Source organism: Hemitrygon akajei, chromosome 14 (genome assembly GCF_048418815.1).
Source record: "Hemitrygon akajei chromosome 14, sHemAka1.3, whole genome shotgun sequence".
In the NCBI taxonomy this organism is placed as follows: domain Eukaryota; kingdom Metazoa; phylum Chordata; class Chondrichthyes; order Myliobatiformes; family Dasyatidae; genus Hemitrygon; species Hemitrygon akajei.
In genome coordinates this window covers 7,679,750-7,695,289 of record NC_133137.1, presented here as the reverse complement: position 1 = coordinate 7,695,289, position 15,540 = coordinate 7,679,750, and the positions used below count along the sequence as shown (strand labels likewise).

The 15,540-nt window shown below is 42.1% G+C and overlaps 1 protein-coding gene across 2 annotated transcripts in view; it reads left to right on the top strand.

Moving 5' to 3' along the window:
* The window catches only part of znrf3 (zinc and ring finger 3), a 242,171-nt gene that overhangs the window by 124,296 nt on the left and 102,335 nt on the right, over positions 1–15,540 (top strand). For both annotated transcript variants that reach the window (XM_073065444.1, XM_073065442.1), the window contains exon 2: positions 8,538–8,663. In XM_073065444.1, coding sequence (XP_072921545.1) covers positions 8,538–8,663 — 126 coding nt within the window. The remainder of the gene's footprint in view (positions 1–8,537; positions 8,664–15,540) is intronic.

Here is a 15,540-nt window from a genome sequence, read left to right as displayed (position 1 = left end):
AATTTAATTCTGACTAGATATTCAGTCAATAGACCTACATCCAGTATCTGTCTGACTACGAAGCAGAGTGTTACAGCTTATCCAAGCCGGTTGCATCAAACCGAGATGGTCAGTTCAGATCCTTCATGGCTGTTGGCCAATTTTAATTCAGCTGAATTACATTAGCTTTGAATACAAAGCTCAAATCACCAGTAGTAACTGCAAAGTAATAGGATTGCTCTGTGAAAAACAGTTTGGTTCAGTAATGTCCTGTAAGAAGGGAAACCTACAACTTGCAATACCATATGTAACTCCAGACGCTCAGTGATGTGGTTGGTATCCAAATTGGCTTTGGTCAGGATGCCAACTACTGTGAATAAATAAAAATGTTGGATTCAGATCTCCAGTATATGTTAACTCTGCTGATATTAGTCTGAAACAGATATTTTAAGTCAAAGACTATTCACCAGAATCAGGAATTGGTAGTCAAGTCACTTTTTATTGTCATTTCGACCATAACTGCTGGTACACTACACAGTAAAAATGAGACAACGTTTTTCAGGACCATGGTGTTACATGAAACAATACAAAAACTACACTAAACTACGTAAAAACAACACAGAAAAAAAACTACACTGGACTACAGACCTACCCAGGACTGCATAAAGTGCACAAAACAGTGCAGGCATTACAATAAATAATAAACAAGACAATAGGCACAGTAGAGGGCAGTAAGTTGATGTCAGTCCAGACTCTGGGTATTGAGGAGTCTGGTCATGAGAGCCCGAATGCGTCGGTGCCTTTTCCCAGATGGCAGGAGGGCGAAAAGTTTGTATGAGGGGTGCGTGGGGTCCTTCATAATGCTGTTTGCTTTGCAGATGCAGCGTGTAGTGTAAATGTCTGTAATGGCAGGAAGAGAGACCCTGATGATCTTCTCAGCTGATCTCACTATCCGCTGCAGGGTCTTGCGATCTGAGATGGTGCAATTTCCGAACCAGGCAGTGATGCAACTGCTCAGGATGCTCTCAATACGTCTGTAGAATGTGATGAGGATGGGGATGTGGGAGAGGGACTTTCCTCAGCCTTTGCAGAAAGTAGAGACGCTGCTGGGCTTTCTTTGCTATGGAGCTGGTGTTGAGGGACCAGGTGAGATTCTCCGCCAGGTGAACACCAAGAAATTTGGTGCTCTTAACGATTTCTACCGAGGAGCCGTCGATGTTCAGGGGGGAGCGGTCGCTCCATGATCTCCTGAAGTCAACAACCATCTTTTTTGTTTTGCTCACATTCAGAGACAGGTTGTTGGCTCTGCACCAGTCAGTTAGCCGCTGCACCTCGTCTTTGTAAGCTGACTCGTCGTTCTTGTTGATGAGACCCACCACGGTCGTGTCATCGGCGAACTTGATGATGTGGTTTGAGCTGTGTGTTGCAGCACAGTCGTGGGTCAGCAGAGTGAACAGCAGTGGACTGAGCACACAGCCCTGGGGAGCCCCCCCCCGTGCTCAGTGTGATGGTGTTGGAGATGCTGCTCCCGATCCGAATTGACTGAGGTCTCCCAGTCAGGAAGTCTAGGATCCAGTTGCAGAGGGAGGTGTTCAGGCCTGGTAGGCTCAGCTTTCCAAGCAGTTTCTGAGGAATGATTTAAGAACGATAAAGTAGGGCTTTAAGTTGCAGACTAAAGGGGAGGGGAGACTAAAAGAGCAAAAGAAAAGGTCAGAAAAGAGGTGAGACTGAGGCTTAAGGAGGGTGGCGAATATTTAGAAGGCAATGTCTGGAAGGGATGAACAGGGGCAGAGGAACAAAATATAAACTTACAGGGAAAAAAAGGGAAAGTAAACTGTACATGCAAGATGCAAAGCCAGAACGATTATTTGAATTTCTTGCATTGTGTGTTGAATAGGGAAAACTCTAAATCTAATCAAAAAGTGAGGTTTTGTTCCCCACACTTCATTGGACATTGTAGTTTAAAATCAGAGTGGGCATTGGACGGTCAAATCAAATTATCAAAGTATGTATATGTCACCATATGCTATCTTGAGATTCAGTTTCTGCAGGTATTTGCAGGGAAGTAAAGAAACTCAATGGAATTTATGAAAACCTAATCACAAGTAAAGACTGACAAACAACCAATGTGTAAAAGAAGATAAATTGTGCAAATAAAATAATAAATAATACTGAGAATATGAGTCGTAGAGTCCTTGAAAGTGCGAGGTGAGTGAAGTTATTATCACTGGTTAAGGAGCCTGATTGTGAAAGGGTAATAACTTTCTAAACCTGGTGGTGTGGGACCCAAGGCTCCCGTACCTTCTGAGAATGGATCACCACTCTTGTGGACTGACTGTGGATGGAAAGCGCTTACTCATTTTCTATTTCCCACTGCTAAGGCGACAGCGTTTCACTAAATGGAAGCGCTGCAAGTGAATTGCTGTTTCAGCTTGCAGGAGTGTTTGGAGTCCTGGATGGGAAGGACAAGCAGATCCACCGTATCCGTCTTTCAATATTCTCATGGAGTATATTTATTCCAGATAGTTTGGTTTGCACTTCCATTGCCACCAAGTCTTGCTCAGCACTCCTTTCCATGTAGCCACAGAAGACAATGACATCTGGCTTTTTACCTTCTCCCTTCCAGTGTCCGGCTAATTCCGGATCCCGAGCCCATCTACTTGCTCCAGGTATATGTTGTCCATTTAAGGCACTGCTTGAAGGGTGATAGCTGTATGTTCTATATACATACAGCTCTACATCAAATAATCTTTCAGGGTTCCACCACAGAATGGCTCATTTGTGTAAAGTGGAGAGCAGAGGTTGATAGCACTCGCGCGACTGATAACTGGGTTTGCCTAGAGATTTATCTCTGATAGTGGAGCTGAATTTCCGAGGCAGCGTACAACGTCCTGCTGGTGACATACAATACATTTAGTCCTACTGACAGAAGTTGTACTTCTATCCACTTGAGTAATTACACCCGACTGTGGACCACTGTGTTATCTGAGGCTCTGAGGCAGGACTAACAAAGTGCTGCACCCTCACAAGGTGCTGTTTTCTTGACGTGAGGTCGAACTAAGTTGGACTTAATGGTTTTAACCAGATGAGGTAATGGTATTATGCCTGCAGTCAACACCATTGAAAACATTCTCTCTTGCTGTTTGTGCAAGGCGGCTGTGGTTCCCAAAAGAGCAATTAACTATAATTAAAAGAAAACCATTGTATTGAAAGTGGTTTGGAACTGCTTGAGGTTGGGAGAATATGTTATAGAAGTACAACCTTCTCGAAAGTAGTTGCTACATGCACATGATCCTGGGTGTGTTTGAGTACTTTAGTCTGTGTAATAAATACATGTCCTCATGAGATCTGAAGTGAAGTTGGCCTGCTTAGTCTGTTTTCCAGTTGAGGATGACTCAGTTTATGCTAAGTAGTAAAATCATTTAATTGGCTTTGATCAAAGGAAATCTTTGGTCCTAGCTATGTTTAATCATAGGCACTGGAATACTAACACAAGCTGAGAATTCTCCTAATCTCTAGTTAAAGGGGTTTCCCTTTGAACTGAGGTGTTTCTATATCTAGGAGCTCAGGATGTTGAATAAAGTGTCCAGTTCACCATGACATATACTATCAGACTGGCCTCCTGAAGTAGACTTTTTCAGCAGCAGACACTATGAAATTTTTCAGCTGCGGAATTCACGGAACCATTATTATGGGAAAGAATCATGATAGCTGTAAAGTCCATATCAGGAGGTCAGATTAGTAACAAGTACTGAACACCATACGCTGACACTCACTTCAGATAAATGGACTTGTCAAAGTCAATATGACTTTAGTGGACAAAAGTAGGTATTTCGCTCGGATTTACAAGTAAAACTTTGAAAAACACCAACAAGAGAAAATCTGCAGGTGCTGGAAATCCGAGCACCACTCACAAAATGCTGGAGGAAATCAGCAGTCCAGGCAGCATCTATGGAATCATTGCTACATCCCTCCTCCTCCAAGTTTCACCTATCGCGTGACGTTTCTCTCTCTCTCCTCCCCCCAACTTTCAAATCTACTCCTCAGCTTTTTTCTCCAGTCCTACCGAAGGATTTCAGCCAGAAACATCGACTGTACTTTTTTCCATAGATGCTGCCTAGCCTGCTGAATTCCTGCAGCACTTTGTGTGTGTGTTGCTTTGAAAAGCACACTTTGTCAAGTTTGTACTGTTGCTTTTTCAGGGTATAATTTTTAAAAAATTCACCGATATACAAGAGGCTACACCGGGAGCACCGAACACTATATATGACCCCCAACAGACTCACCTGGAAGGACTGTTTGGGGCCCTGAGTGGTAGTAAGGAAGGAGGTGTAGGGGTAGGTGTAGCACTTGTTCCATTTCAAAAATTAAAAAATTCTGTGATATACAAGAGGCCACACTTTTAAAATTAAAATAAAAAAAATAAGAACTGTTGCTTCTTGTGTTTCTTTTAAATTGATTATTTCCAAATATGTTTTGGCAGACTTAATTTTTTAATTAAACCTGAAAAGCATTAACAAAAATGTTGTTGACATAATGAGGTTAATGACAACCTTGGGTACTCCTAGTTTATAAATGTAACAGGAGAAATGCTCCCATTAACAAAAGCTGAGCAAAGCATTGATTGATCTCTGTATTTAATTGTCAAGGCGGAAGCCACATATTTATTGCGGGCTACATGGAATTGGTAATGTCATTCTGCTGTTTACTTTGCATTTGGTTTTTACATCAGATCTTCTTACTGAGGGAATTCTCCAAATGCATAATGCAGCATCTCATTTCTCCAGTATGTTTGTCGTGAGCACATACTTCATATGGTGAGCATTTACTTGAGAAATGCAAATTATTTTTTCAATGAAAGTAGACGAACTAACAAATAAACATTATAAGACCATAAGGCACTGGAGCAGAATTAGGCCATTTGGTCCATCAAGCCTTCTCTGCCATTTCAGCATGTCTGATCCATTTTCCCTCTCAGCCCTATTCTCCTGCCTTCTCCACATCCCTTCATGCCCTGACCAATCAAGAATCTATCAACTTCTGCCTCCAATACCCCCAATGACTTTGCCTCCACAGCCACCTGCAGCAACAAATTCCACGGATTCACCACTGTCTGGCTGAAGAAATTCTTTCTCTTCTCATCCCTCAGTTCTGAGGGTGTGTCCTCTGGACTTCACACCATATGAAACATCCTCTCCGCATCCACTTGAATAATACAGAGCAACAAAATAGATTCTGAGCATCAGTTGCACGTACCATGCAATTAGTAGTGCGATCACTTGAGCAGAGTATGGTATTCTCCTAAAGGGTTGTCTGTTAGTGAGTGCTCAGATGGATGTAGACGCCACATAACCAGGATGTTAGTGTAGATTCCCTTCTTGGAGAATACCCGTTGCATGGCTGTGTCTTTAACATGGGGAGGCAGATGGATGGGTCCATGATAGATTGGATTCCGGGTTTAGTGACATGGTGCAAGATGGCTGGAGAACCTTCATTGCTACAGCCTTCCTTTGCTTTTACTGCCATTGTGATGTGTCATCTTCTGCCAGCTCCACCTTTGAGGTCTTGGTTGGGGCGCTCTTTATCTGGAACCTTTACCGCCATGGGTGACCCTACCAGGAGCTAAGTGCAAGTTGGCGAAACTCTGGACACCATTGCTCCTAAGATCTCAGGAACTCACAGGCCTCTCCAACACCATAAGGTGACGATCGTTGGAGAAGATGCAGATATAAGTAAAGAGGACACAAACCCAAAGACAGTGATTATTTCCTATTCAACTGCAAAATAGTGCAGACACTGAAGCTTAGAATTTAAAAACAAAAGTGTGCAGGGAAGTACTCAGCAGGTCATTGTTCCAACAGGGTTGCATTTCTGTAGAGCTCCATGTTACTTTCACATCAGGTGAAGCTTGATGTTACAATGGAGTAGAGACATCAGTTTATTTGTGTATTGGTAACTCGAACCAAACACATTCTGTTTTACTAGTGTTAATGGAAATATTGCCCAGAGCATTTGTATCCAAAATAATGCCATGGATATTTTAATACTGGGCATTCATGAGGAAAACAGCATTGCAGCAGCCCATGAAAAATATTCAAGTCTCTTGCCCAACCAAAGCAAATCTGAATCATTGTCTAAATGTTCCTGAGGGAAGCCATTTTGGACAAGTTTAATAAGTGAGGTTGATCATAGAGGTGGCGGAAGTATTGTATATTCTGCGGTCAGATAGACAGCTTCCCCCTTGTTTGACTTTCTAAACCAAATTTAATAACTATCAGAAAGCCATTCATCCTGTCATGCATTGTAATGCAGATCTGTTAGCAACAAGTTTAAAAGAATGATAGGCAATCGTTAAAATACAGGGGCATAGTGGCATGGTGCCGCACAGTGCCCATGGTCTTGGGTACCGTCTGTGTGGCATTTGCATGTATTCCCTGTGAACTGCCTGGGTTCCTTCCTTCGTGCACTCCAGTATAATCGCATATCCCAAAGACATGATGGTTTAGGCTGTTTCCCACTGTAAATTACCCCCATTGCCATGGTGGGTGAAAGAGTCCAGTGGAACTTGATGAGAAAGTGATGAGAACTAATAATAAATAGATAGTTGATGGTTAGTGTGGTGCTGATTACATGCTGTATGTCTCTCTGATTCTAATAACGAACATGGAAGAGATCTTCTCCACTCATCTTGCGAAACACAGTGAAGAAAGAACGAGTTAAAGGGCTTGCTCAGTCTGAACATGGAATTTTGAGTATAGAGTGACATGTTTAATGTGAAGTTTTCCCTTGATGTATATCAGTGCTAATGTGGTTGATGAAGTCGTCAAGGTCTACTCATTGAGTTCCAATGGGAATTTACTTCTCCCAGTAGTACATATTATTAAATTTGCAGTATCCAGTGTCAACATACAGTACTGTGCAAAAGTGCTAGTTACATATATATAGCTGGGTATTTGCACGGTACTGTATTTGTTAACATGGAACGGAGAGCAAGTTTGCAAATCTGGCAGGAGCAAAGGATGTTGGGAATGGCAAGGGTGGAGTGCCGTGTGAGGGGTGTGGGAGAGGTGGCAGAGAAGGAGTGCCAGGATTTGGGGATGGTGCGGGCTCAGACACACCAAGCCCTGAGGAACTAGGCAAGGTCATTTTGATCCCAAATGAATGTGTTATTGATCATTACGGAACGTCTCTCTGGTGCTTCCCTCCCTCTCCACTCCCTTCCCCTTTTCCCAACTGGGTTCCTCTCTCCCTGCTGTCTTCCCACTCTAAGTCATCAATACTGACCCATATCAGAATCAGGTTTATCATCACTCATATACGTCCTGAAATTTGATTTTTTTTGCGGCAATAGTACAGTGCAATACATAAAATTACTACAGTACTGTGCAAGTCTTAGCACCTTAGCTAAATGTATGAGCCGTAGACATTTGCACAGGACTGCATAAAAGAAAGAGAAAAATGCATTTATATAGCAACATTCATAACATGCTTTACTGCCTGAGGGCTTTGGTTTTGAAAGTTGTGTTCATTGCTGTAAGGTAGGAAATGAGGCAGTGGATATTTTTCCAGCAGTATCTGCAAGCAGAAACGTGACTTGTGATCTGTAATCAGTAATCTGCTGGGCTGCTGCTAACTAGCTGGGACACTGAAGTGAATTCCTATGTTCTTCGTGTTAACAATGCAGGAACTTTTATATCCACTGATCTGAGGAGCCCTTGCACCAAGAACGTAACCACAGGCAGCCTTGGGAGAGAGGAGTGAATGGGGAGGTGGGGTTGAGAGGAATGACGTATACTCTGATATGTGTTTATGAATAAGTACGTGTTGTTGAGATGGAGGGGGTGGAATTAGAAAAAGTCAACATGAATAATAATTACATAACCACCCACTGACCTATCCATCATATGTTTGAAATTTGAGCTTGACAGTTCAAGGAGCTACGCTGAGGGAGATGGTTGCTTCAAGCCCAGTACAAGCTAAAATTTCATACTGTCTGAACCAAATGATTCATCAAAGGAAGCATCTAACACAATAGGCATTTGTAGTGGTTTTATTTACCTGTTCTATTCTCCCTTCTGAGAGTTCCCACCCCCAAGCACCAACATAGAAGCTTATATTTTTACAGTGCATGACTGATCTCTCGATGACCTTTGAGAGAAATTAGGACAGCTGACGTCCAGGATGAAGAGACAGTCCTTATGGGCATTGTCCTCTCCGCTGTGGATAGCTGGCCTTTGCAGGACTGTTGTCATATAATGGGAAAGGACAGCAGTCGCCGCCCAGGACAAAGATGTGCCTACTGTCCCCTCTGTGCCGAGCTGCAGTACAGTACACTGACTAACAATGTATTCAGTCATTTCAGTGTAATACATCCTAGGAATAATAACCACGTGCTTCTCTTGCTGTTTGGTGTTAAATGAAATAGATGTCCATGTACAAAATGGATAAGAGACCTGCTCTGATAAGGAATTGAGGAAACGTGTTGAATCAGCTCATAATGATCATATAATATAATACAGCCTTGCACCTATTAACCTGCTATTGTTGTTCCTCCCCAGATGCACCCATTGGGACTATGCAACAACAATGATGAGGAGGACCTGTACGAGTATGGATGGGTGGGAGTGGTGAAGTTGGAACAACCGGAACTGGATCCCAAACCCTGCCTCACTGTGCTGGGCAAGGTAAGGCAGAGACCTCATCTACACTAACTCACGGGGCTGGCTATCAGTGTTTGTCTCTTTACCTTAACACTAAACCTGATGATTTAGCATGTTGTCTGTAGTTAGAGATTGCCAAGCATTCACTTTCTTTGGAATTGTGAGCAAACCAAGGAAAAGAAAATACAATGACAATTACAGAAAAGCATCGGGTTTTAATACCTCCCATCTACTGTATATGAAATAGTGGAGGTGCAGAAGATTGGATATCAAGTGATGAATATTAATATTGTTCAGTTTTTGTAGCTAAGAGATGCTTCTGGACATGTATATCTGCTGTAAGATTAGCATGATATTTGTGCTCTTTTTGTAGTAGATTATGAATGCCAAATTATGATGATAATAATAGTGTGTCAAAGGATGCACGAAGTCCATGGATCACTTATGAATTCTGTGCTCCATCACCTGTTTGATCTTCTCGTTTGTTGTTGCTTCCTTCTGTTTTTGACATCTTGCCTTCTGTGCATTATGACAGAACCCTCAGGTAGTACATTCCACTAGTGTCTCTGCTATCTTGTATCAAGTTTCCTTGAGCAAGCTGTTCACTTCTAGAGAGTTAGTAGTCTCTGGTGTTACTAGGTAACATTTTTTTCTATTTCAATCTCCACTACATTAATCTTAACCTCAGGCTCTGGTGAGGTCTCAGTTTTGTTATTACCTTCGATAAATATCATGACAAAATCATTAAGTAATGTGATAGATATTCACTGTCCTGGGGCAGGGCTGTTTCTTCATTGCCAAGCTTGTCTTTCTAACACAGCAGCTGAAACTTTTAGAGATCAAAGAGCTGTTTTTGAATAAGTTAAGCTGACAGCTAATATTATTTGTTCAGCTTCCTGGCATAAACAGGAACCAGTCTACAGTTCTTAATGTAAATAGCAAACAGTAATCAGCCTGAAATTGAATGAACAGCTTTACAAGCAAACAGCATTCTTTATGGAATACAAGATGCAGGCCTACAGCACCCTGGTCTGACTGCTCATGAGTTGCTGTGTAAGGCAGTGGAGTTAGGCTAATTGACCTGTTTCAAATCAGACAACATTGGCTAAGCCATATAGTTCACGGAAGCTTGCAGACCAGATAGATACTATCTTTTAGCACATCAAATAGCTGATCTGTTAATAGTTGGAAGGTTTGTGTGTTCAAAGAGTCAACTTCACAGCATTAATTGTGAGAATCTAGGAACACTATCTCCAGAAGCTTTTATACCATTTGTGTAAAAAGATATCTTGAAAAAAAAATCAAGTGTGTGAAGTCAACCAAGTGGCAAAAAATGGTATAAATACAGAGAGCAGTCAGACTTGTTAGGAACGATAAAGAACAGCACGAAGATTCACAGAAAGATGGGGTGACTAGAATCCATTCCTCTGCCTTCAATTTCCACAGTGGATGATTTGTTCATTTGGAACTCATTGGTATGTCTTTTAGCTTATAGGAATTGTACCTGTGTTTTGGAAATCATTTGTAATTTGGAAATCTTATACAATAGACATCTTCTATGAATTTTAGGTATGTTTTAAGAATTTTGTCTGGATTTAAACGTGTGTCATTAATGATAAGTCAGCTGTTTAATCTACAGTGTTAGGTGGAAGTATCTCGACTTTGGCGGTGGGGGGGGGGGGGATCCCACAGCTCAGATCCATGGGTATTAGCAGCTAAACTCTCCATGGAGGATAAACAGGGAAAGGAACTAGTCTTTGAAGAGTATATAGCTACAGTGTAACCTTTAGTAAGATCTTCGTTTGAGGTCAGAACTTTGCAGTCAGCAAACCCAATACCATCACGATAGTTATGCCATTTCTCTGTCATTACTTAAGAATGTAGCTTTCTCACCCTTTATCAGCTTGATTTCTTAATCATGTTTCCACTTCCGGGAGTCATATGGGAACACAACAGCGGTGATTCTACAAGTCCCTCAGTCTCCTGCTTTGTCCATATCCCATGTATAAATAGGAAAGTAAAAAAAAAATCCAATTCCTTAACTATATTTTTTCTATAATATTGTGTAGCTGCTAATCTCTACCATAGTTTCTCACTGCCTCTTGTAGCTTGCTTGACTCTTTCCTCCCTACCTCACCCTGGAATTCAGAACTTCAGTTATCTCTCAGAACTTCAGTTATCGCTCAGAACTTGCTTTGACTCACACCACTGGCAGTGTGATCTGAAGACTAGACTGAATATGTCTGTTGATGTATGGATGACCTGATTCTAAGACTGGGGCAGATGACAAGGACGGTCCCCCTGATCTGTGAGGCCCTCTTAACAACAGGGCTGTCTTGCATTCATGGCTTGTCAACTTCTTAAAGTGGCCACTATTTATTATTATTTCCAGGACTGTCGATTTAAATACTTAAAAGATTACCTAAAGCCCGTTTTGTACACATTTAATCCAATGAATTTGCAATCTTCTGAACATGAAATGGCTTTTAATAAAATTGGTTTTTTTCTCTTTTGAGGTCTACTGATCATGGTGAAAGTAGAGAGAAGTTAATTTTTCATATAACTGCAAAGTAAAGTTTCCTAAATATCTTTTTACAGTTTTAACAATGTGAAAATTATGTTGGTATTTGCAATGTTACTAAATGCTGATTGATGTCTGAAAGGCCAGTCAGAAGGAATTTGTATGCAGATCATGTACAGAGGGGAGAATGGTGCTGAATTAAAACCATGTTGATTGTCTATTACCCAGAGCTTGGCAACATTCACATTCAATTAAAGTGCAGCCCCAATTCAATTCCACTCTGTAAACTGACGGACTTCAAAGAGCCTTAATCCCTCCATTCCAGTTTGTTTGAACTTGAGGAAAATAAATTCAAGGAGTCAGTATTCTTTTCCGCCTTCTGTTCAGGGCTTTTCCTTCCACTAAATGTGCTCAGGCTCCCTGGAAATGCTCCCGGAGTTAACCTTTAAAGTACGGAGATGCAGGCTAATCCGTATAAACCTGCAGTACTGCCGTGGAAATCGCTGAAGCATTCCACCCTCATTGAAGTCCCGTCAGCCGAGTACGTGGCTGTGCCCCAGGAATGCCTTGTGAAAAATGCTAAACACCTGAAGTGGGAGCTGGTGACCCCCGATGCAGACGTTTAGTTGTTGGCGTAGCCGATGAAAACTTGCTGTTACCATTCACAGTGACCATGTTTAGTGGTAACACTCTCTCCTGTGACTAGTAACTTGGGCAAGATGTCAAAGGGTGGTTGCCACCAATGGAACTGCGATGCAAAAAGAGCCTGTGCCTTCAGGAAAAGGATGAAAAATATAGAACAATGGAAATTGCTTTTACTTGGGTTTTTTAAAAAACATTTCACGGCACCGCAAAGCTCACTACCTTGTTCCGGAAGCCAAATTCTGGCCTTACCCAACATCTGATTAAGCACAAGTCTCACCACGTTCCCTAAAGCACATGCACGTCCTGGCTGTTTTGTTTCCCTGCCTTTCAGTAATGTGGGACCACCAAAGCCTGATGCAGAACTTGAATTGAGATTAACCCAGTCATAGCAAAGGTCAAACGTGGGCATATTGTCGACTTCTATGTTTCTGTTCTACATAAGTTTCCGGTATCATGTCTTAGTGACGTTGCGATTGTTGTTTAGTGGGAAGTAACTTTGGTGACAGATATTAGATCAATGAGAATGGGAGTGTTTTTCAACACCAGAGAAAGAACTGGTATGCACCACAAGCAAATTCTGTGGTGTAAATCAAAAGACGTGCACTTGCAAATACTGCTTGGATACCTCACCGAGATTAATGCAAAGAATGTCAGACGTATAGTGTGCAGTGTTTATACCACCAACTGTTTCTGCTCACATTAGGGCTATGATTTGTCAGTCATCGAACATAGTAATGAAGAGGTGATGAGTAGACATTTATTACATTACTGTAATTCAGGCACATCAAACACCTGCCTCCTTTGTATATTTGTCATTCTTAGGGTTTAAATTATTACTGTGTCTTTCAATGGGAAACAAAGAACGGCTGGGAACCTTTGACTCCCTGGCTATTTTAACTTGTTGCAGGCTGGACCATAACCTGCCCAAGGGCCAGATAATCAGACTGGCACTGTGCCTGCAGATGCCACTTAAACACTACTGTGTTCAGCGCTCAGGGCTCTCCGGGAGAGAGAATCTTGTCAAGTCTCATCAAGCCATCACAAATCGCTGCTAAGCACTATTGACACATCACTGGTGAGACTGGGGAATGGGGAAGGAAAGTTCTGGGTGTTTTTCTTCTGGGGTAGGCACTCCCACAACAGGAACCAGACATGTACTCGAATCATCGAGGCATAAAAGGTCCACGGACTTATTTTTTCCAATAAGATAGGTAAGTACAGTCGTTGGCATAGACATGGTGGGTTAGAGGGCATGTTTCTGTGCTGTAACACCAACAGACTGTTCAAAACCCCCTTGCCCGTTGGCTTCACTTGAGCTACCATGGCCACTGCTGGCTCTGGTCAGTAGCTGGGGTAGTCCTCACTTTCAGCTGATGATGCCGACCATGCCTTGTAAACTAGAGCTGTCCAATGTGCATCTTTCCCAACTGGCTTCAATTAAAATAAAAGTTGGGAATAATAAATCAGGAGTGTTTTATTAGAGATTTACAAATTAATATTGGTTATATTGCAATATTGCCTCAAAATAAAACCACACCTCATTATGCCATATTCAGTAGAAAAAAAGACTTTAGAATTGGACCAGGTTTATTATCACTGAGACCATGTGAATTTTGTTATTTGTGACAGCAGCGCAGTGCATTACACAGAAAAAAATTACTATATGTTACGAAGAAAAAAGAAATAAATAATTCAAAAGAGAATGGTGCGGTAGTCTTCGTGGACCAGTCAGAAATCTAATACCTGAGGGGTGGAAACTGGTTCTGATACTTTGAGTGTAGGTCTCCCTGTTCCTGTGCCTGCTTCTGGATGTTAACAATAAGAAGAGGACATGTTCTGATGCTGAGGGTTCTTAATGATGGATGCTACTGCGTTTTGAAGATGTTTTCAATGGTGGGGGGACCTTGCGCTGGTGATGGAGCTGGCTGAGCTACCACCCTCTGCAGCCTCTTGGGATCCTGTGCATCGGAGCAAGTGGTGATGAAACCAGTCAGAATGCTGTCCGCTGAAACACAGCAGATCGTGGTAGAGAAGGTTCGAAACTGCTCACAGATTATGGCACACACCACGATCTCACAGTTAATGGCCACTTGGTTTTTTTTAAGGGTTTTGTCGGCAGAAGAGAAGGAGTGGCCACTGGTACCAGGAAGGCTCCCTGTGTCTTTCTAGTGGTAGCCTGATTGTCAGAACAGGGCAAGAGAGCCCAATGTAGGTGATTGTCTGAGATATTATAGGCAAAAGAGAATGCATTCTAGCCAGACCACAGCACGGAGCTGTGAAACCCTACAACACTGGCATGCATTTTAATCAACTGGATATTCAAGAAACTGTGAGCCTGAATTGATTTTGATGAGGACATGGATGCAAAGACAAGTTTGCATATTATCAGAACATTGTGTGCAAACTAAGGGGAGAAATGGAACTGAAGAGCCAATCAGAAGACCCGAGGGGCAGTTGGTGCTACATTCCAGGCTGCTGAGTTTCTCCCAATCGCTCGCTCCAGTAGAACCCCACTTTGGGGCGCATGCCCACGATCCTGCTCAGTGCAGTGTCAGAAAGTAAGCTCATCACGGATTTCATGAATTTCAGCAAAGCCACACATTTTGTTTGAACAAACAACATTTGACCAAGGTAGAGACGACCTTGAATGAAACCAGACATCTCAAAGTGTCATCCTTGTTAGTTGCTGGCAGCAAAAGCAAATTTGAAGATATTCTGGAATGCTGAGGTAAATTTATGCTTCTGCTATCTTACTTCAGGAAGATGCGGTTAACATTGTGGTTAGCTTTCTATAAACAATGCATAAAGCTCTAGGTGTTTGGTGTTTAAGAGTAATGCAGACTGCTGAACAGCTCTTCCCAGGACCAAGGCATGGTCAGGCAGGAGAACAATTAAATATATTGACTTGCATCATCACGACCTGAAATAAAAGGCACCAGTTTTCAGTTTCAGGCATCATATTGGGCCAGCATTTTATTAGACACGTTGTACATTTAGTGGCCACTTTATTAGGTATACGTTAATGCAAATGTGTAATTAGTGAATCATTTGGTAGCAATTCACTATGTGAAAACATGTTAGATCAAGAGGTTCAGATGTTGTTCAGGTCAAATATCAGAATGGGGAAGAAATGGGACTTTGACCATGGTGTAAAATGTGGTAGTTTGAGTATTCCAAAAAACGGCTAATCTCTTGGGATTTCCATGCACAACAGTGTTCTACACTGTAGATGTGAGAGACAAATAATACTCAGTGGGTGGCAGTTCTGCGGGCAAAAACATCATGTTAAGGAGCGGTCAGAGAGGAATGGCCAGACTTTCAAGCTGACAAGAAGGCAGTGGTAACTCAAGTAACCACGCATTACAACGGTGGCGTGCAGAAGAGCATCTCTGAGCGCTCAACACATTGAACCTTAAAGTGGATGGGCTTCTGCAGAAGACCACAAACATACATTCAGCAGGTACCTAAAAAAAGTGGCCATTGAGTGTCTTGTGCATGTAGGGGTAGTTTCCACAAAATTATCTCCACCTCCACAGTAAAACCCGTGGAGAAATTGCCAGAATGACTATGAGATCATTTTTGCTATGTGACCTACAGATGCTGTCAGAATGGGAAAACCCTTGGGGGACTTTCTGACAGATTAATTTTATGTGGGCATGAATTTTGTTCTGTTTACTCATTTTATCCCTACTAAATATTTTTCGGGATGTTGGATGAGATTGTCGGTGGGGAGAG